The following is a 21,168-nucleotide window of genomic DNA, read 5'->3' as shown; positions in this document are numbered from 1 at the left end:
TAAAACTGAGTTGGGTAGATAGAAAACTTGGAGAGGCAGTCCTAGCCGCAACAAAAAATGACCCAGTTACAAGCTCTTTTGTTATATTAGTATGATTTGAATATTCAGAACAAAATTAAACAACTATTTTCAGAAATACTAGCCTTGTGGATAGAATTATAAAATTATTTCAAAATGTTAAGAATCCAGCAAACAATTCTGTATGTTTGACTGAGAATTTCTGTACGTAATATCTGGATGTGAAATTGATCAATTTTTTTTAAAAAATGTAGTTACTAATAGAATTGTGGTTTGAATCAAAACTGGTTTTGAATCTTTTTCTTTTAAGCAGTTATTAGGTTTTAAAATTGAATAAGGTAAAACTAAATCATTTAAATCTGATTTTTCTGAGTCTTGGTTTGTCTTCTGGTATTCCACATCTTTTCACCACCAAGATTTTCAGCATTTTCTTAAGAATATGACATGTTAAACATTTATTTAGAAAATCTGTTTAAAATATTTAATTAGTGCAAAAGAAAGCGGTTATTGGATGTATAAGGAATTGTAGGCTAGAATATCAGATAAACAGCTGATGCTTATTATGGGCTATAAGTAATTGTATTTTTGCTCATGAGATACATAATAGAATATACGTGCTTTCGGATCTAAAGCAAATTAGGATATAAATGACATTAAATGCAATATCAAAAATTTGTATTCTTATTTTTTCAGCACTTTCCCTTTAATAAATAATATCTTTTTTCCTAACTGGTTGGGAAAAGTTATTTTAAAAATGCATAGTAAATGGTGTCTATATATAGAAGTATGCAGTTTAATTATCTTCTATTAGTAGTTTGAATGCTATTCCAAGAAGGATAATTGTTTCATTAGTCTGAAACATGTTGAAGATAGTGTTGGAAATTAAAATAATCTTTATCCTTTGAGGTGTCTTAATAGAATTGTTCTTGAAAAAGATATCTGTGAGAGTTGAATTTGATCCAGCTCATAACATTTAGTCATCCAGCATTGAAAGTAAATACTTTCAGTCTAAATACAAATCATGAGTTTATGTAATCTTGTCTTTAGGCAGAGGCAGGAGAGATGAGTAGAAATACTGAATTGAAGAAACTTCAGATATTTGGAGCAGGACCAAAGATGATGGGATTGGCATTGGGGACAAAGGAAAAGGAAGGTAAGATTGCAATTCAATTAACTGTTGACTTTTTATTATTGGGAATGCAGAATTTTACCACCATTCATATAATTCTTAACAACTGGTGTAATGTTATGAGTGGCTCGTCCCACTCGTGCCGGCAGAGGAAGCATACTGCAGGTCCCATCAGCCCGATTATTCCGGCTGGTGGGATCCAGCAGAAGGGCCTTCTCTGCTGTTGCTCCTGTCCTCTGGAACATCTTGCCCCCCCCCCCCAGTATGAGGTTGGCCCCAACCCTTTTATCCTTTCGTAAAGGCTAAAGATGTGGCTCAAAATGGGGAAACAACACAGTGGAGGTGGTTGATCGAGTAACAACAGATCCCACCTCCCCCAGTCCACCCCACCCTCCCCATATGTCCTTAGATTGTAATGTTTGATTTTAATGTATTTATGTTTTAATGTATATGTATAGACATATTTTAATTACTTAAGCTGCCCAGAGTTACCCTGTGATAAGATGGGCAGCCAATACATTTTATAAATGAAGAAATAAACTGATTAAGATATTTTCAGTCCCGATACTGTAAAATGTTTGTCTCCTTAGCTTCGTCTAGTGTTGTAAATACTGGATATTACACAGTTGTGTAGATGTAATTAGTTGTCATTTCTTGGAGCAAATGCAAAATGAATTATTGTGAGGCTTTTAAGGTATCCAAATAGTGTTGTGGCCTCTTGTAAATTCCATATTCTTGGTTTAAAATAATGGGGCATCTGTTAAAATGGCATTATATAGGCATAAAATTGTGAATGAACTAGTAAAGTAAGGGTTTATTGCAGTTGGAAAAGATACGTTACTGTACATTTTAAGTTAAATTTAATTGGGAAGGATTAGGTAAAAGACATTATNGGTATCCAAATAGTGTTGTGGCCTCTTGTAAATTCCATATTCTTGGTTTAAAATAATGGGGCATCTGTTAAAATGGCATTATATAGGCATAAAATTGTGAATGAACTAGTAAAGTAAGGGTTTATTGCAGTTGGAAAAGATACGTTACTGTACATTTTAAGTTAAATTTAATTGGGAAGGATTAGGTAAAAGACATTATCTTGGTGTAGGGTTGTGGATGCTTAGGATATTCTGTTTGTGAATCTAGCAACTGCTGACTAAAGGGAGCTTCTGCAATTGTATATCTGGATTGGCTTTTCTCAATCCATTCTAAAAACACATTTCTGAGAATAGGATTTGCATGCTTTGGTCTGAAAATCATGATCCCCAGATTTCCCACTTTGCAGTAGACTGGTTTGTACAGTTATTCCCACATTAAATAATATTACGGGAAAAGAAGCTAGAGATCTGTCCTACCCATATTCTTCTGACTTCCATTTTTTAAAAAAACATATGATTTTTTAAAGATGAAAGACATGATTCATTGAGAGCCTGTTTTAGATTCCCTTGGCAAAATGTTTTGTGAACTGCTATGTTGTTGTCCTTGTTGCAGTCATGTGACTAATGAATCATTCTTTTTTTCAGATGATGTTCCTCGGAGACGCAAAGGTACCAGATCTGAGGCTTTTGGTATGCAGATGAGGCAGCGGAAAGGGGCACTATCTGTCAACTTTGTAAGTTTGCTTTACAACATGTCACTCATTGATACCTTGCTTCTTGTCTAGGCCGGGAAGATGTAGGTAAGGGAATAAGAAAATAAAATGCCTTCATTTTATTAAAGTTGTTTGAAAATTAGGGAAATAATATCTATTGCTGTGTTTATGAATAGTTTATTACAGTTTGTAGTTCAGTCTACAGTTTTTGAAGTCCAATTTTTACTCAGACTAAAACTCTAGTTTGTACATTATCTTCCCAAGAAATACTGACAATGTGACAAAATGTTTTATCCTCACCAATAAAGTGTTGGACAGCTGCCAGGTTTTACCTACTAGTCTTAGATTTTATTACCACTAAGCTTATGGCTAGGGAAAATTATTCAATTACTCATTTTCTACATTGTTGTCAAGTAGAATTGGGTGCTGTACTTTATTACTATATGTTACCAATATTTCAAGAGCCTGTGTCAGTGATGGTGAACCTTTTAGAGACCAAGTGCCCCAAAACTGCCCCTGCCCCTGCTCCTGCTCCATCCCCCCCGTCCCACCTGCTCCGCCCCCGCAGGGCCGCCCACCGCCTCCACAGCCCGCCGCAGATCGCCCAGGTGGCCCAGTAGCGCCATGGCAGCCACGCCCTCCGCCCACGCTCCCCAGCATCAACTGCACATGACAGGGCACGAGGGTGGAGTCTTGTCCCCGCTGCCCGGCTGCCATGTCCTTGTCTGCACTGCTCTGAGTGGGCCGCGCTCAGGGGCGTCTCCTCCGGGCTGCTGGTGAGGGAGCTGCAGGGGGAGGCGGGGCTGGGGCGACGGCGTGCATGCCCACAGAGAGGGTTCTGAGTGCCACCTCTGGCACACGTGCCATAGGTTCGCCACCACTGGCCTATGTAAAATGAAATCAAAATATTACCCTTCCAAATTTTGGAGCCCATGAATATAGATCTAATTCAGGTAATCCTCATTTAAGGACAGTAATTGGGACTGACAACTCCATTGCTAAGCAGTACAGTTGTAAAGTCCAATGTCAGGTGACCATGCCAACCTAGGAAAATACTAGCAGTTCCAATTGCTGCTGTTAGGCAAAACTGCAGTCGTTAGGCGCAATATCACACGATTGCCATTTGTGACCTCCTACTAGCTTCCCCAGTGATTTTGCTGGTAAGAAGCGGGCAGTGAAATGGTGATCACAGGACTGCGAGATGCTGCAACCATCATAATTGCAAGGCAACTACCAAGTGCCCAAATCATGATCATGACTACAGGGATGCTGCGATGGCCACAACTACAAGTTTTAAAACTCATTACAATTCAACAGTTGTAAAACTCATTCAACACCATCATAACTTCAAACAACTTTTGAACTAGTAGTTGTTAAATGAGGACTACCTACACTAAGTATGAATTTTTTTTTATCCTAGATAGTTTTTCAGTTTTTGATCCTAACTGAGCGATCTGACCCTAACTGAATATTTCATCTGTTGTAGTTATGAATCACTGGATACTTGTGTTATGAGCCATTTTTAATAATGAATTTTCCCTGTTTGTGACTCTACAGGTTTTTAAATATTGAAATCCAGTATATGCTTTACTTGATTTCTGTAAACTTCTAGATTGAATATTGTTTAAATATAGAAACATAGAAAACTGATAGAAGAAAAAGATCTAGTAGTCCACTGAGTCTGTCATTTGGGTTTTTATTTTATTTTAATTTTAATTTTTTACTTTTTGTCGGATGATGGGCGTGTGTTTATCCCAAGCGTGTTTTAACTCAGTTACTGATGATTGACCCACTGTCAGCCTGAGCTTGACTTTTGGATTGCAAAGATATACTGTGGTTTGTTTAGTTTGGGCCTAATGTGCAGTATAAACTCAGCTGTTGTGCTTTGCAAACTATATATTATTGACTTAGTATGGCCTCTGAACCATGTCTTTGTGGCTTATTTCACAAATCAACAAATTGTTAGAGCAAACAAGAACTATAATGCTCAAGTCTAAACTTAATTTGCTTTCTGAATAAAAAAATAAAATAAATCTAGTCTGAGCTAAGATTTGTTAAAGAGCATGGCCCTGGATTTTAAAAATTGAATTGTAAAGTTCTGACAAGGTTAAATTTCTCACTAAAATGTATAGGTTGCAAAACTAGAAATATTTTTTCATTAAAATGTACTAAAATTCAGAAATGCAACTAACATTGGCAAATTCATACACAAATATTTCATTAATACAAAGATAAGGGAATTAGATTTTTAACTAAAGTATCTCCACAGGGGATGTTTACAAATGTAGAAAACAATTCAACATTGAGATGTTTTTATATATAGTAACCCATTTCAAGTGTCCAAAGCACCATTTCGAGCATCTTGGAAGTGGTTTATAGCAGCAGTCCCCAGCCTTTCTGGCTTGGTCGACTGGGAGGGGGGGAAGAGGGGATGGTTCCATGTGACTGGCAGGCTCATGCAAATGGAGTGCACACGCAACGTTCCCCCCTGCCACTTGCGTGGTAAGGTTCCGGGTGGCAGCCCAGGGCTTGGGGTCCCCTGCTTTATAGCTTGGAAAAGGATATTTTATCCTCAAAATATCTGGAATGCTGAAAGCAACCTATTTTTTCCCTTTGTGGAGGGACATTCTGAACTCCAAAGGGTTCACATATCCCTATTTAAAAATAACTTCCTGGATTAGAGAGCCAGTTTGGTCTAGAGAGCTAGTGGTTAAGGCACTGGGCTAGAAAAGGGAAGACTAGGTTCAAGTCCTGCCTTAGCCGTGAAAGCCAGCTGGGTGAGTTTGGGCCAGTCCTTCTCTCTCAGTCCAACCCACTTCATAGGGTTATTGTTGTGGGGAAAATAGAAGAAGGAAGATGTGTTGTTTCTAAAAATAAAAGTGGGATACAAATAAATAAGTTCAAATTTGTAAGGCAGACATTGCTATTCTTTCTGTCTCTGACCTCAGTAGCAACTCTCCCTTTTACGGCATTTGTTTGCTAGGAAGTAGATTTCTGATTTCTTTAGAATTGGTATGGGAGTTGATGCAGATGTACAACTCCATCCCTCATTACTGTCCACTGCAGAGAACCAGATGTTTCCCATTTTAAGTTTTGGAAATTAACTGTGGCATGAAGGATAGAAATGCAATTTGTGTAATAACGGTCGGATTATATATAATGTCATGAAATTACAAGAAGTTTACTTTTCTCCAGGTTGACTTATACGTCTGCTTGTTTTGTGGTCGGGGAAACAACGAGGATAAATTACTGCTCTGTGATGGGTGTGATGACAGCTACCACACTTTTTGCTTAATACCTCCTTTGCCTGATGTTCCCAAAGGTGACTGGAGATGCCCCAAATGTGTTGCTGAGGTACAGTTTTTCTGACATATACAGCATAGCACAAAATGCTCATATTGCCAGAGAAAAACCTGTGGCTTATTTCATTCGTTCATATGCATGTACACACATACACACAAGGAAATCTCTGTTAATTAGGGCTATCTAGGCTTCTATAGCAAATGTAGTAATATCTGGCATTTGGTGCATTATTTTTATGTTTCTAATAGAAGGGGCTTTCTGTAAAATAATTTTGCAGAATACAAAATAGTAAGTATAAGGCTTAGAGAGCTTGTAACTGAAAAAAACTTGTGAGCTTAGCTTTGTTCAAGATGATGCTAAGGAAGCTGTGGAACATGCTGCTGAATGACTGTGGCAGATATTGGTGTCTCTTCAAAATTCACAAACTGAACTTAAGTTTGTTTCTTAACCTTCTTATTTCTATAATGCACTGCAGTAAGTGCAAACTTTAGATCAGACATGCCAAACACAAGGCCCGGGGGCCGGATGCGGCCCGCAAAGTGGTTTCATGTGGCCCGCAAAGCCATCCTGGAAACAGTGAGGGAACGGCCCCCGCTGCCTTGGCCCTGGCCCAGGCCGGCCGGGAGCCAATGTACAATTTTGTGGTGGCCATCTATGCTGAAATGCATTCAGTCTTAGCTCTACAAGGCCATCTAGAAACAGCGAGGAACCAGCCCCTGCCACGTCGGCCCCGCCCCCTGGGTGCATGCTGGGGAGGTGTCACCCTTTATGAGGAATGAAGAAATGCACCATCGCCTGGAAGTGGCCAGCAAATGGCCCTCGCCTACTTCACATATCCGGCTTGATGGGCTCTGCCCTGGTCCCACCCCTTTCTGCCAGAGACCCTCAGATCTGTCCCACTCCTGCCCAGGCCCCCACAGGCCCCCTTGACACGAATGATGTAGAGATGGCCATGCCTACCCAGTAGGCCACACCACTCCAGCCCCCCCCCCCCGAGGGCAACCGCAATGCTGATGCGGCCCTCAATGAAATTGAGTTTGACACCCCTGCTTTAGATTTTGGAAAACATGCCTATCTCTTAGATAGTCTAGTTGGCCCCTCTTCCTTAAATCCCAGTCTAGAATTGTTTTATCTGTAGAAATTAATTTCAAATTTTATTTTTCTTAAAATTTGGTGAGAAAAAGATAGTCTGACATAATAAATACTACTTTTCTTCTTCTTCTAGGAGTGTAACAAACCACGGGAAGCCTTTGGCTTTGAACAAGCTGTTCGAGAGTACAGCCTCCAAAGCTTTGGTGAGATGGCAGATAACTTCAAGTCGGATTATTTCAATATGCCAGTTCATGTAAGTGGGTCATTGTTAATAACTTCATGACAGCAGGTTATATGTGTTGTCCTTTTGTACTGAGGGATATGGTAAAATTCAGCATGATATGTCCCAACTTGTTTGTAAGTGAGTCCCTCAGATTCTGCAAATTGTAGAAAGTTTTATGAATAATGTATTTGACAGTTGGTATATTTTTACGACTTAAATGCTTTTAGTTTTCTTTTAGAATTATATTAATTTTATAGAAATTAGAAAAGGGAAATTGAGTTTTTCAGGACAGCGTGGATTATTGATTGTTAATGGCCAGGATATCAGAGCTCATTGGTGCGGTCATGTAAAAAAAAAAATTGAGGTACTGTAGTTCTCTCCAAAATGACAGATGTTTATGCAATATGCAGAAAACCTTTTTCTTTAAATTCCAATCAGCGTTACCATAGCTTCGTCAAACTTTGAATGTGACCACTTTAATAAAACTTGCCACAGCAAAGTTCTTCCTAAGTCCTACTTATCTAATCTTATAAACTTTTCATTGGTGTTATCACGAGATTCACATCTCATCTTTATTTTGTTCAAAGACAGCATACATAAAACTCCTTTCTCCTGTTTTTGCCCTAGCAACTGCGACTTTTTGAGGTGGGTTAAGCTGAAAGAAAGTGACTGGCCCAAAGTCAACCAGCCGGCTTTTTTTTACCTAAGGGAGTACTAGAACTCATGGACTCCTAATTTGCAGTCCAGCAATTGTTGCTCCGATAATCTATGAATCTCTTCTTTAAAGTTAAAATAACAGCATAGAATTCAACTTGTATTTTCAGCTGCACTGTGTGAAAAATAGCCCAGGACAAATTACATTAAAATTGCCTAAAGCCCAAAGAAAATGTACTGATGCTTTCTTTACATCTCTTTTTATCAATTATGAATACTGACCCTACAGCAGGGGTCTCCAACCTTGGCAACTTTAAGACTTGTGGACTTCAACTCCCAGAATTCCTCAGCCAGCAAAGCTGGCTGAGGAATTCAGGGAGTTGAAGTCCACAAGTCTTAAAAGTTGCCAAGGTTGGAGATCCCTGCCCTACAGTATGCATGAAAATGCAAACAATTTAAATGTGTGCTAAGAAAATGAACACAAATTAAGTTATAAGTACTTGCAGACATACTATGGCTTGCAGACTTCGAAACCCGAGCTCCTCTTGATGGCTTTTCTCCTGGTCTTTTCAGATGGTTCCTACAGAATTGGTGGAGAAGGAATTTTGGCGACTTGTGAGCAGCATTGAAGAGGACGTAATTGTGGAATATGGAGCTGATATCTCATCCAAAGACTTTGGAAGTGGCTTTCCTGTAAAGGATGGGAGGCACAAGCTAATGCCAGAAGAGGAGGTGTGGCCAGGATATACAACCTTGATGTAGTTTGCATGCTGGAAGGCAATATTTTAACTGGGTTTAGCTTTAATGCATTTAATGATTTTCCAATATTGAGAAGAGATAAAGATGTTTAATGTGCAGTTTAATGTTCTTTCTGTTGTTCTGTTGGCTGTAATCGCATCTGGCATCAGCATGCTGGGGTCCTATGAGGACTGATTGATGTGCCTGATCTGTATTGCATAGTGCTGAGTAGAATAGTCAGCCCATAGATGTGGGTTTGTAGGGATGTGTGAACTGGTAATTTTGCTTTGGATTCCATATTTTGGTCAACTAAAGGAATGTTGGAGTGATAGTGCCAGTGTACGGGGTGGAGAATAGAATTCAGAGGCAAGAGCAGGATATACTGTACTTATATGGCTTATTGAATGCAACTGGTCTAGAGCTGGGCCCTACACCCATAAGACAGAATTTAGAATGAGGCAGTACATTATGGCATAGCCCAGTGGTGGCGAACCTATGGCACGCATGCCAGAGGCGGCACTCAGAGCCTCTCTGTTGGCACGTGCGCCACCGCCGCCAGCAGCAAGTCCATCAGGCCGCCCCCGGAGCAGGAGCTCCACCCAGCACAAAGGAGGCGAAGCAGCCGACTAGCAAGCTTGAGTAGAGGTGGTAGAGCAGAGGTCATCAACCATTGTCGATTGGTGGACTGGAAGAAAAGGGAGGGGGAAGCATTTTACATGCGGGCATGCGCGCACCAGGCCGCGAGCACGCACATCCTGCAAATGGGGCGGGGCTAGTGCCTGCGTGATACTAGCCCTGTCCCATTCTTGCGTGGTGCAGCGCCTTGTATCTTCACCCTGTGGCGCGCCGGCAGCCATTTTTGCACCTTGCAGCACGGTGGCCCATTTTTACACCCCCAGTTTTTGCATGCCAGAGGCGGCACTCAGAGGCACCTCACTGCCCCCCCCCCTCCCGAGGGCACCACAATGCTGATGCGGCCCTGGCACTTTGTGATAAATTAGTGGGTTTTGAGTTGCGGTTTGGACACTCAGTCTCTAAAAGGTTCGCCATCACTGGCAAAGCCACAAAATATAAATGCTAAATATATTTGTGATTTTGAGCAGCACACTGATTTCTTCCTGGTCACTTTTTTTATGGACTTTGTTTTGTTGGCAGGAATATGCTGTTTCTGGTTGGAATCTTAATAACATGCCAGTCCTGGACCAATCCGTCCTTGCACACATCAATGCTGATATTTCTGGCATGAAAGTGCCTTGGCTTTATGTGGGAATGTGCTTTTCTTCTTTCTGTTGGCACATTGAAGATCACTGGAGCTATTCCATCAATTACCTGCATTGGTATGGAGTGTGTTTTATATATATATATATGCTTCTAATGATAACAGAGATAAAGATTGGCATTGTTTCTCCCCCCCCCCCAGCAAAGTGTAAATCGGGTCTTTGCATAGGATTGAAGAATAAGCATTTGCCTCAAGTGTCTGAATATAGTGTGGGAGTAGACATGTGTTCTCACAAACCATATAGCTACATGCTAGTACTGGAACATGTATGTTGTGGAAATATCAGTAAGAAAGAAAATTAGATTAGAAATTAAATTTGATCCACAGTTGGGCTCCCATCTTATAACTGGTTTGCAAATGTTCATGTTTTTAAATATGATTTGTGAAAGTGGCTAGGAATATTAGATAGGTTTTATGTATATTCCTATGTCCCATACATTCCTATATGCCAGGAAAGGGTTTCCTCTGATCTTCCATTTGTAGTTAAATTATGACCTCCAGGATTGTCACAGTTTGCTCATCCCTGGCATTTAGTCCAATCTAACACAAAAGATTATGATCTGATCTGATTATGCTTTATATCAAAGCCATTGATGGTCTATAAAAATAAATAATGAAATATGCTGGAAAATATTTCAAATACATCAGAAAGATAAAGTTTCTTTTCAGCTTTTCAGATGCGCAGAGTAAATACTGCAAATTGAATAATTACTTTTTATCATTTTATATAATTTGGTTGGTTGCAGCTAAATTATGGAAAATTATTGTTTTCTTTCTCAAGTCCATGCAGGAAGCTAATGAGCAAGTTGTCAACTCTTGGCCTGGCTGCAGCACTTTTGGCCAAGCTGCAGCACTTTTTCTGAAATATATTTGCATTTGTTGATTATAATTGGAAGCTTCAATAGAACGTATTTTATACCATATGTTTTCTTTTGGATAATGGACCATAGGGGGGAACCAAAGACGTGGTATGGAGTGCCTTCCCATGCAGCCGAACAACTGGAGGCCGTTATGCGAGAACTAGCTCCTGAGTTGTTTGAGACACAGCCTGATCTTTTGCACCAGTTAGTCACTATCATGAACCCCAATATTCTCATGGAACATGGTGTGCCTGTAAGTAATGCAGATTCTTTCTAAGTTTAACAATTTATGCGCCACAGAATAAGTTAGAAGATAATTGTTAAAACATTTCAGTTCATTTTCATATTCTGTGTGCCAGATAGTGTCTTTGTACATCCACCTATGGATATTCTGTAATTGTTGGTTTTCTGAGCCACTCTGCCTTTCAGTACTGTTATCTGTAGATCCCTTTATGGTCAGAATCCAAATACACTGTTCATTCCTCTTTGAAAAAGCAGTTTTAAATCTGGTGCACCTGTCTTTAGAGAGGATGGACCTGGCCATAATATTAAAGTGAACTCTAAATTTAGTATATTTTTCATGCAACAGACAAAATTGGTTCATACAATGTGCCTAAAATTGCATTTGTCATTCTGCCTAGGTCTAAAATCTATTCTAGATTCTACTTTGGCAGTTACCCATTTCCCCATTAGTATATTGAGGGTTTATTCTGCATGCTTTATTTATATAAAGACTAAATTGGCATGGTACACTTTACTTGGTTCCTAAAACTAGATAAAATTTTGGATCATTTTCTTCAATGAATAAATGAACACGCATGTATTTGATTTATTTGTTTAATTGGTTTCTCTTGTCTAGTTTTAGCACGTGAAAGATTCACAGCTACTGTGAATCTTTTTAGCAGAAATATAGGATATAAATATTTAAAGAAATGCTTGTAGCTGAGGTGTTACCTTTCATTTTCAGTTATGTAAGTGTGACTGTTGTGATCATGTAGTATGCTACATAAAAGTTGCAGTTCAGGTTTGGTAGAAGTTGCAACTTGCACAAATGATGCTGATTCATTTATAAATTGGCTCAGGATCTAGCACTGCATAGTAAATTGCTGTAATTGAAGTTGAACCCTTTAAAAACAATGCATTTAATATTTCAGAAATAAGGTCACATAACATAGATATATGAGCATCCATCTTTTTTTTTTAAACGGGCATATTTTGGAATTAAAAAGTGTTGCCAACTGCTAAATGGTATTCAAATCTATTTTGTATTTTATCAACAGTTTCTCTATTCTTTGTTAAGACAAAATAACATATGCTGCAATCCAAAAGCTTTTAACCTTGAAGTAGGATTTATCTTCCAGGTAGAGGAAAGATTTTTTTTTTTTTTTAGAAATCCATAGCATGGGATTCAAAGCACATGTAAAAATGAAATGGAATCTCTTTTATATTCTGTGCCAGTTGAAGTAGCTGCTTGTTGAATAGACTCTCTGAAGTCCTTGAGGAAGTACAGGAAGAGATTATGTGCATGTGATACAGGAAAAGTTCAAGCACATGTTAGGTTTCCTTGCTGGATCTAGCATCTAGAGAACATCTTACAGTCATTCAGAATAAATGACTGCCACAAAATAAATCTTGCCTGCTAATAGCGTGAGTGCTGCATTAGTTAGTACCACTCCCAAGGCACTGATTTATCAACAGACAAACTGGTGATTTGCTTCTGGTTGCCTGTTGCTACCCAGGATATGCAATTCCCAGCTTATTTTTATCCTCTTTCTGGATAAATGAGTATAATTATAAACAAAGTAGTGGCGTGTAGTCAACTACCATTTCCTTTTTCTAAGAATCAGGGCCTCCCAGAGCATTCTTGGTAATAACATTAATTTGTTAGCAGTTTAGCTGGTTGTTTAATTCTGCTTTGGAAGATTGTTAATTGTGCAATGTTTATATTTTTTTTCTTCAAAATTTTTATTTCTTGTATTTAGGTGTACCGGACCAATCAGTGTGCTGGCGAATTTGTTGTGACTTTCCCCCGTGCCTATCATTCTGGATTTAATCAAGGCTACAATTTTGCTGAAGCTGTGAACTTTTGCACTGCTGACTGGGTCTGTATGTGCCTAGCATAACCTAGATTACTACCAATAATTTTCCTGCGCAATAAAAATTGATGATATTTTAATAAAGGGAAATTAAATAGAGCTCATCTGAAATATACTTTGGCCAAACTTTAAACAACAAACTAGTTTGTAAATGGATTGTGTTGGATAGTATTTTAACTATTTGTTAATTGGTTTGTCAATTAGTTTCCATTTCTTTAGTTTCTTGCTGCTAATGTGGAACTAGGCAGCCAATTATAATTCGACATACAAAATTATGAAAAGTTTTTACAACTTCATGTCTACTCACTTAGCTTCTTTGTATGCCTCACACTCTTCATACTTCCCAGTCATAATATTGTGATAAATATTTACAGATAATGGAATGATCAAAAGCAGTTTTAAAGTAGTATTCTCTTCAGTCCAAAACCTAGGAATTTGAAATCCTGCAACATTTCTAGCAGTTGTGAAATGTAATATTGGGGCTGGTATGTGGAGGTTACACCATCCATTTGAAAGTTAAATCCTATACACTTTGGATAAATAGAGATACGTTCACTAATAATTTATTGGTCCTAAATTGAAGTTGATTAATTTTATTATAGAATATATGAATTGGTTATTCTATCAAATAGTTCTACTTTTGTGCTGCTTGAAGTAAGAAAGATAAATGCATCAAGATAATGTACAGAAGAGGCATCTTATGCACTATATTTTCATTTGACAAGCATACAGAAATAAAATATGAAAATAGACAAATAGCTTGCAGAATGAGTTTATTTCTAGTTATGATGAATGAAGAGAAGTTCTCATTTTATGAAATCATTTTTAAGGTGTAATATTGACTGCCTATTAAGTATTATGCAGGCTATAGTTATCTTATTGAATGAGCAGACTTGTTGTTTGCCCTGCATCTATATTAAACAACACAGTATTACTACGTCACTGATTTAAAAATGAAATCTATTGCTGTAATGGCTGTTTAGATTTTTGTGTAGGGTATTATTATATATACAACAATGTGAAATCACAGCTTCCAGTCTTTAGCTGGTATTGGCCTTTATATGCACAGAACTATTTTATATTTTTTATTTAGACAGCTTCCAGTCTTTAGCTGGTATTGGCCTTTATATGCACAGAACTATTTTATATTTTTTATTTAGTTTATCAGATTTATTTGCCATCCATTTCACGATTCAGGTGACTGAACGGCTTAGATCAAGATAAAACAAATACAGTATTCAGTGATCATAAATATAAAATTGATTAAATCTTAAAAATTAAAATAAGCTTAAAAACAAGGGTTTGGAGGGGAGAGGTAGGGAGCCTTCTCTGTTAGTACACCAACCATCTTTAGGCAGCAGCTTGTCCTTTAGGACCCCATGCCATTTGACATAGCCAGGTTTGAAGTCTTTTCCAGAAGGCTAAAACAGAGGGGGTGGATCTTGCCTCCTGAGCCAAAATGTGGGTAGGAGCCACTTTAAAATAATATCTTATTTTTTTATTTCAATGTTATTACCGGTATTTAATATATTTAAACATTTGAACTATTTAAGTAAATTGTACATGTGCATTTAATTTTGAATTTACTCTGATCCAATAATTTTGGATTAGGTTCCCTAGGCTAATACGAAAAGCTGGGGTCTTCTTGCGTTTATTCATGTTTACTGCACTGTAGCTTTTTTTGGTCAACTGATGGGAAAGAATACAGCTACAGTCCGGAAAGGTTGATTGGAGATTGGCAATTTCAGGCTTGTTAAGATGAAATTACATCTCTTGAAATCCATTTCCTGCACCCAATCGCTCAACCATTTTCCTTGTCATTATTTTTCATTTTCACTGAAGAGTTTTAGTCACTATGGCTTCTAGAAACATTATCCTTGGGTATTGAACTAGCCAGTGCCTGACGTAATTTCCCACGCCTTTAGTTAGTACCATTTTATCTGTTTTTCCGTTTGTCTTTTAATTTCCTGTATGTCAGGCCAGGAGCAAAAAATAGGTCGGCAATCTACTAGAACATTTGTTCTAAATCAAAAGCTGTCTGTGTACCTTGCATTTCTAGCTTCCAATTGGACGGCAGTGTGTGAACCATTATCGACGCCTGAGACGTCATTGTGTGTTCTCTCATGAGGAACTAATCTTCAAGATGGCTGCCGATCCTGAGTGTTTGGATGTTGGGCTGGCTGCCATGGTCTGCAAGGAAATGACTCTCATGACAGAAGAGGAGGCGCGCTTAAGGGAGTGTGTTATACAGATGGTGAGCTTAGGGCAGACATGTCAAACACAAGGCCCGGGGGCCGGATGCGGCCCGCGAAGTAATTTCATGTGGCCCGTGAAGCCATCCTGGAAACAGTGAGGGAACGGCCCCCGCTGCCTTGGCCCTGGCCCAGGCCGGCCGGGAGCCAATGTACAATTTTGTGGTGGCCATCTATGCTGAAACGCATTCAGTCTTAGCTCCACAAGGCCGTCTAGAACAGGGCTTTTCAACCTTTTCACCCATTGTACCACTTTTAGGATATGGCAATATCCGAGTACTTCCAGTCGCCTAGCAAGCTGTCAAAACTTGATGACCCCCCCCAAAAAAGGAAAAAAGTGATAAAGTACAGTAGTCCTCGACTTACAACAGTTTGCTTAGTGACTGTTCGAAGTTACAATGGCACTGAAAAAAGTGCCCCCCAAGCCACAGCCGAGCAAGACGCCTGCCTGCCCACCCGGCGGTGCTCTTCCTCCTGTCCGAGGTTTTCATTGTTGTGAGCATTTCTGTTGAGGATTGGCAGCGGGGGTGGGGTGGGGGGGNGGGGGGGTGTTTGGTTTTTATTCCCCCCGTCTGCTGGGTGGTTGCAGCAGGTTTTGGTCACTTCACATGACCCTGGGACACTGTGACCGTCATAAATATGAATCAGTTGCCAAGCATCTGAATGTAAATCACAAGACCCTGGAGAGGCTGCAACATTCCAGCTGATCGGCACTTCTTCTGGGCTCAGCAGAAGCGCCAGGATCAGTGCCGAGCTCCAGCTGGAGCCTGGCGCTGATCCTGGCGCTTCCACTGAGCCCTGACGGCCCCGAAGAAGCGCCAATCAGCTGGAAAGTGGCACTGATCCTGGCGCTTCCGCTGAGCCCTGACAGCCCTGCAGCTCCAGCCATCTCTCGCTCAGGCTTGTGCGGTGCTGCCATCGGTTCAGCTCATTCCCCTCCCCCACTACCACTTTTCTAGGATGTTCGCGTACCACCTACCAGGTGCCAATGTACCACAGGTGGTACCCGTACCACTGATTGAAAAGCCCTGGTCTAGAAACAGCGAGGAACCAGCTCCTGCCGTGTCAGCCCCGCCCCCTGGGTGCATGCTGAGGAGGTGTCACCCTTTGTGAGGAATGAAGAAATGGACCATGCCTTGGCGCTTGCCCCGGTCCCACCCCCTTCTGTCAGAGACCCTCAGATCTGTCCCACTCCTGCCCAGGTCCCCTTGACGCGAACGATGTAGAGCTGGCCATGCCCACCCAGTAGGCCACACCCACTCCATCCACGCCCACCCAGTAGGCCGCACCCACCCTGGCTACCCCCCCCCCCCGGGCAACGGCAATGCTGATGCGGCCCTCAATGAAATTGAGTTTGACACTCCTGGCTTAGGGGGATTTTGAAGGGGTTGGAGCTGAGCAAAGAAAATGTATGGTCTCCTTTAGGGAAGACTCACAATTCTTGGTTAAGAACGTTATCAGATCTTGCCTATTTTTACTCCAGGGAGTGCTGATGTCAGAGGAGGAGGTGTTTGAGCTGGTTCCAGATGATGAGCGGCAGTGTGCAGCCTGCAGGACCACCTGTTTCTTGTCTGCCCTTACATGTTCCTGTAATCCTGAGCGACTTGTTTGTTTGTGTCATCCAAACGATTTGTGTTCATGCCCTATGCAGAAGAAGTGTCTAAGGTACGATTCCCCCATATTGCTCAGACATCCCCGTCTTTAAAATGGGACAATCTTTTCTATGAAAACAGCAAGGAATCCTTGACTTTGTATATTGTGACCAGCTTCAGAATGGTAACATCTGTCCCACTTCTTCCTTAATGAGCGTGGCAAGATCTTTGAAAGCTCTTGTTTCCTTCCAGATACCGATACCCGCTGGAAGACTTCCCTTCTTTGCTATATGGAGTGAAACTCAGAGCACAATCTTACGATACTTGGGTCAGCAGGGTCACAGATGCGTTGTCTGCCAATCTCAGCCACAAAAAAGGTTAGATGCACTTTTGTTTCTTAGAAAAACTTGTTCAGGGGAAATCCTGGATAGTAAACTAAAATGTTCCAGCTTAACGATATCACATTTCCAAACCGAAATTCGGAAGGTGAAACATGAAAGTTGAATCAATTATTTAAGAAAATTATTTCCACATAGGTTATTATGATATAATATGTAGAATGTTACTTAAGGAGCAGAGGCACTTGTGTTTCAATACCGGTTTAGCCTTCGACGCCCAATCGGTTTGTTCTAACCCAGGCGTAGGCAACCTTGGCTCTTTTATAACTCGTGGACTTCAACTCCCAGAATTCCTGAGCCAGCTCAGTCATAAAAGAGCCAAGGTTGCCTACTTCTGTTCTAACCCAACCGCAAAGAAGTAGGCAGATAAGAATATAAAATCCGGAGGCATGGAAAAAACCCATTCATATAAATGTATCACCATCTGAAATCTACCCAGATTGCAACATACATAATAAAATGCAGATACTCCTTGCTTAACAGTGGTTACTGGGACCAGCAACTCCAAAACTAAGTGATGCAGTTGTGAAGCAAAAAATCATGTGAGCCCACTGACTTACAATAACAGTTGTGGAAATTTAACTTGCTCTCATTAGGTGAATTCTGCATGATCACCGTTTGCAAACTCTTGCCTACTGACTGTTTGTTGGTAGCTGGTAATGAAGCTTGCAGATAGCAATCATATGACCCTGGGACTTCTTCAGAGAAGTTTTGGATTGTAGATGGAAATTTGGAGGGCAAAGAAACATGAAAGTGAACCACGAGTTCACTTTGTAATTCCAAGCTGGTTGCCAAACACCTGAATTATGATCACATGACCATGGGAACACTGCAACAGTTGCAACTACGAGGAATAGTGATAAGTATCCTCGTGCAGTGCTATTACAACTTTAAACAGCCACTAAACAAGTGTTCACTGAATGAGGACTAACTGCTTAACAGTTTTCATGTAATAGATAATATATAATAGCATTCTGTGCCCCTCGGCATATAGTCACGCTGGCCACATGACTACGGAAGTGTCTTCAGATAATGCTGGCTCTTCCGAGTAAGAAATGGAGATGAGCACCTCCTCTGAGTCAGACATGATTGTACAGGGAAAACTTTTATTTTTATCTTTAATATGTAATAAAGCTATAATACATGGTATGTATTTTTATTATACACACACACATATAAGCACACAATGTTTAAGAAAGCTAAATGTAACACTATTAAAATTACATTGATGTATGCCATCCTGAGCTCCTTGGAAGAAGGGAAAGATGAAAAATTAAATAATAAATTTAGCAGGCATACAGTCCTTTTAAGTCTTAAATATTGATGAAATAATAGGTTTATTTCAAACTATAATCATACATGAATTTCAAGAATGTTAGACTAACTGGTATCCAACTGTGTAAGGTAGTTCAAACTTACATTAAGCAAAGTCATATGCACAGGTATTAAAATCTGAAAAAAAGATCTTATTCAGGAAAACCTCTATATGATGCTCTAGAATCAGTAAATGATATACATAGGTCCCCAAAATATTAATCAGGTACTGTGTTTGGTTCTTTGAAAAAGATTAATATAAGTTTTAAAATTTTCTTAGCCGTTTTCTTTAGGGCATTCTGTAAAATCTGTATTAGAGCAAATGACTTAACAGCCAATTTTTTTTGCAGATGTAATTGAGCTGAAAGTAATGCTAGAAGATGCTGAAGACAGGAAATATCCAGAGAACGACCTCTTCCGTAAGCTGAGGGATGCTGTGAAAGAGGCAGAGACTTGTGCTTCAGTAGCCCAGCTGCTTTTGAGCAAAAAACAAAAGCACAGGTATGAGCAGGCATTTAATTTTAAAACCAGCCACTTGAAATGTTCACGGCTCTTTGATAAAATAATAAATTGCCCTTTGCCAAATGGACTCTTTTCAAGTGGAACAAATCAGCTGATATATTGTCAGAAGGACAAAAATAATGGAAGCAATATTTTCAGTTGTCTTGAGTTATGCTCTGAAAAATATATATATAAGAGTGAGGAAATTGGAGAACTTGTGCAATGTTTTAATAAGTGTGCATATTAAAAATGTTTGCAAATTTATTTAATAAACGTATTGCAGTATTGGTATTTGGGAGTTGCAGTATTAATTATTTTTAGCCAGTTTTTAACATGCAACTAAAGAGAGGTGGTCTTCCTACTACTAAATCTGCCCTTTGTCAAGATTATTTATGGAAAGCCAATATCTCACCATCAGAACTTACAAGCCACTTCTACATAGTGCCTTGACTTGAAATATCTTCAGTATGCAGACATGGTGCTGATTTAAGCTTAAACTGATTAATTCTTTCTGAACATTTTTATCTCTTCACTTATATATTTAATGTTATTATTGTGTAATAGAGAATTAATAACAAAACTTAAAGTATTAAACTATAAACATTTGTGTAAGAGTGGAATAACACAGCCTGTTCTTCAAAGGCATTAATCAAAATGACAATTCTGTAACAATTAAGAGGTCTTTTTCTTCATGGCACGTGTCTAACTTCACTGAATGGCCTATCCAGAGAAGAGCTTCTAACAGTAACAGAAATGTCCAATCAAATATACAAGTAGTCCTCAGTTTATGAGAGCAATTTGGAATGGAATTTCCATCACTAGATACATTGTCATATGACCACGTTGCTTACCTGCGTCAATTGCTGACATCCCAGTTACCATTGTTAAGTGAAGATCTCATATGACCTCAACTTCCAACTTCATGCTGGCTTCTCCATTGACCTTGATTGTCGGAAGTCAGCAGAAAATGTTAGAAATCACAATCACATGACTGTGGCTAGCTGTGATGTTATTATCATGAGCTGGCTGGAGATGCTACAATGGCCAGAACTATGAGGACACATTGAAAGTATCCTTTCTTCAATGCTGTCATAACTTTTGAATAGTCAATAAATGAATGGTCATAACCTAAGGACTGCCTCTGTATGGGAAGACACTTTTCTTTAACTATTCCTACCTCTTAAGCCATTCTAGCTTTTAAGACTAACGTCAACTTTGATTAAGCTTGCTTAATTTTGTCTATTAAAAGATTGTTAGTCTTTTCAGCATCAATTTTGATGGATGCTTCTGAAACTAGTAGGTTTATGAATCTTATTTAAGCTTTAAAGTAAAAATCTATATAAAGTTAGTAACAGGAAATATACATGCAATTTACACTATTCTCTTTTCTTTTATATAATAGACTGAATTCAGACAGTGGAAGGACACGGACTAAACTGACTGTAGAAGAACTGAAAGCTTTTGTTCAACAGTTGTTCAGTCTTCCTTGTGTCATCACTCAGGCTCGACAAGTAAAGGTGAGTTTTTGGAGAAGGTTGCATTTGGATAGAGTTAAAAGTTGCTATAGAAATACTTCTTAAAATGAAATTTTATGAAATAATCCATTAGAATCTCTTGACAACATTTTAAGGGGGAAGTTGCAAATATTGTTTCCTGTTCTGTTTCGTGTAGGGATTTTTTTTTTTTGAACTGTCATAAGTTTAATTTTAACCATTTTTGTGCACTTGAAGTGCAATGAAAATAAAAAAAAAAGATTGATATTCAACTGATAGTGGATGTTTCTCGTTTAAAGAAGTGGGCTGAATTAAAAGAAATAGTAATCAATTGACTATTGCAGTATTCCAGGAAGCCCAAATGTGTGCAGGGATGAAAGTATTCATTCCAGTAAATTAATTTCAGCAATTCCATTTTAAGATTTTGACTTGTTTTGAACCAAGGTACTTTGGAGCAAGTGGATATTTTGTTTCTAGGTCCTCTCAAAACCCTCAAAAAGTGATTTCCATTACCGTGAATGGTTGATTTGATATTGTTTGCTGCAAGAATTGTTTTAAGAATACTATTTTTTTTGCCCGCCTCAAACAAACCTAGTTAAAAACATTCAGAGATTCACTTGATGTCTGTTACTGCGCCTATC

At 39.2% G+C, this 21,168-nt stretch overlaps 1 protein-coding gene across 1 annotated transcript in view; it reads left to right on the top strand.

Annotated features, from left to right (window-relative positions):
• KDM5A (lysine demethylase 5A) overlaps positions 1–21,168 on the top strand; it is a 50,369-nt gene that overhangs the window by 8,293 nt on the left and 20,908 nt on the right. The window contains exons 6-18 of the mRNA XM_015814171.2: positions 1,066–1,171; positions 2,665–2,753; positions 5,928–6,086; positions 7,261–7,380; positions 8,578–8,736; positions 9,898–10,079; positions 10,972–11,134; positions 12,864–12,983; positions 15,037–15,231; positions 16,713–16,894; positions 17,074–17,198; positions 18,884–19,034; positions 20,437–20,551. Of these exons, the coding sequence (XP_015669657.2) occupies positions 1,066–1,171; positions 2,665–2,753; positions 5,928–6,086; positions 7,261–7,380; positions 8,578–8,736; positions 9,898–10,079; positions 10,972–11,134; positions 12,864–12,983; positions 15,037–15,231; positions 16,713–16,894; positions 17,074–17,198; positions 18,884–19,034; positions 20,437–20,551 (1,866 nt within the window). The remainder of the gene's footprint in view (positions 1–1,065; positions 1,172–2,664; positions 2,754–5,927; positions 6,087–7,260; positions 7,381–8,577; positions 8,737–9,897; positions 10,080–10,971; positions 11,135–12,863; positions 12,984–15,036; positions 15,232–16,712; positions 16,895–17,073; positions 17,199–18,883; positions 19,035–20,436; positions 20,552–21,168) is intronic.

This window comes from Protobothrops mucrosquamatus, unplaced genomic scaffold, assembly GCF_001527695.2.
Source record: "Protobothrops mucrosquamatus isolate PMUCROS unplaced genomic scaffold, P.Mucros_1.0 scaffold226, whole genome shotgun sequence".
NCBI classification, from domain to species: domain Eukaryota; kingdom Metazoa; phylum Chordata; class Lepidosauria; order Squamata; family Viperidae; genus Protobothrops; species Protobothrops mucrosquamatus.
This window is presented reverse-complemented; position numbering and strand designations above follow the sequence as displayed.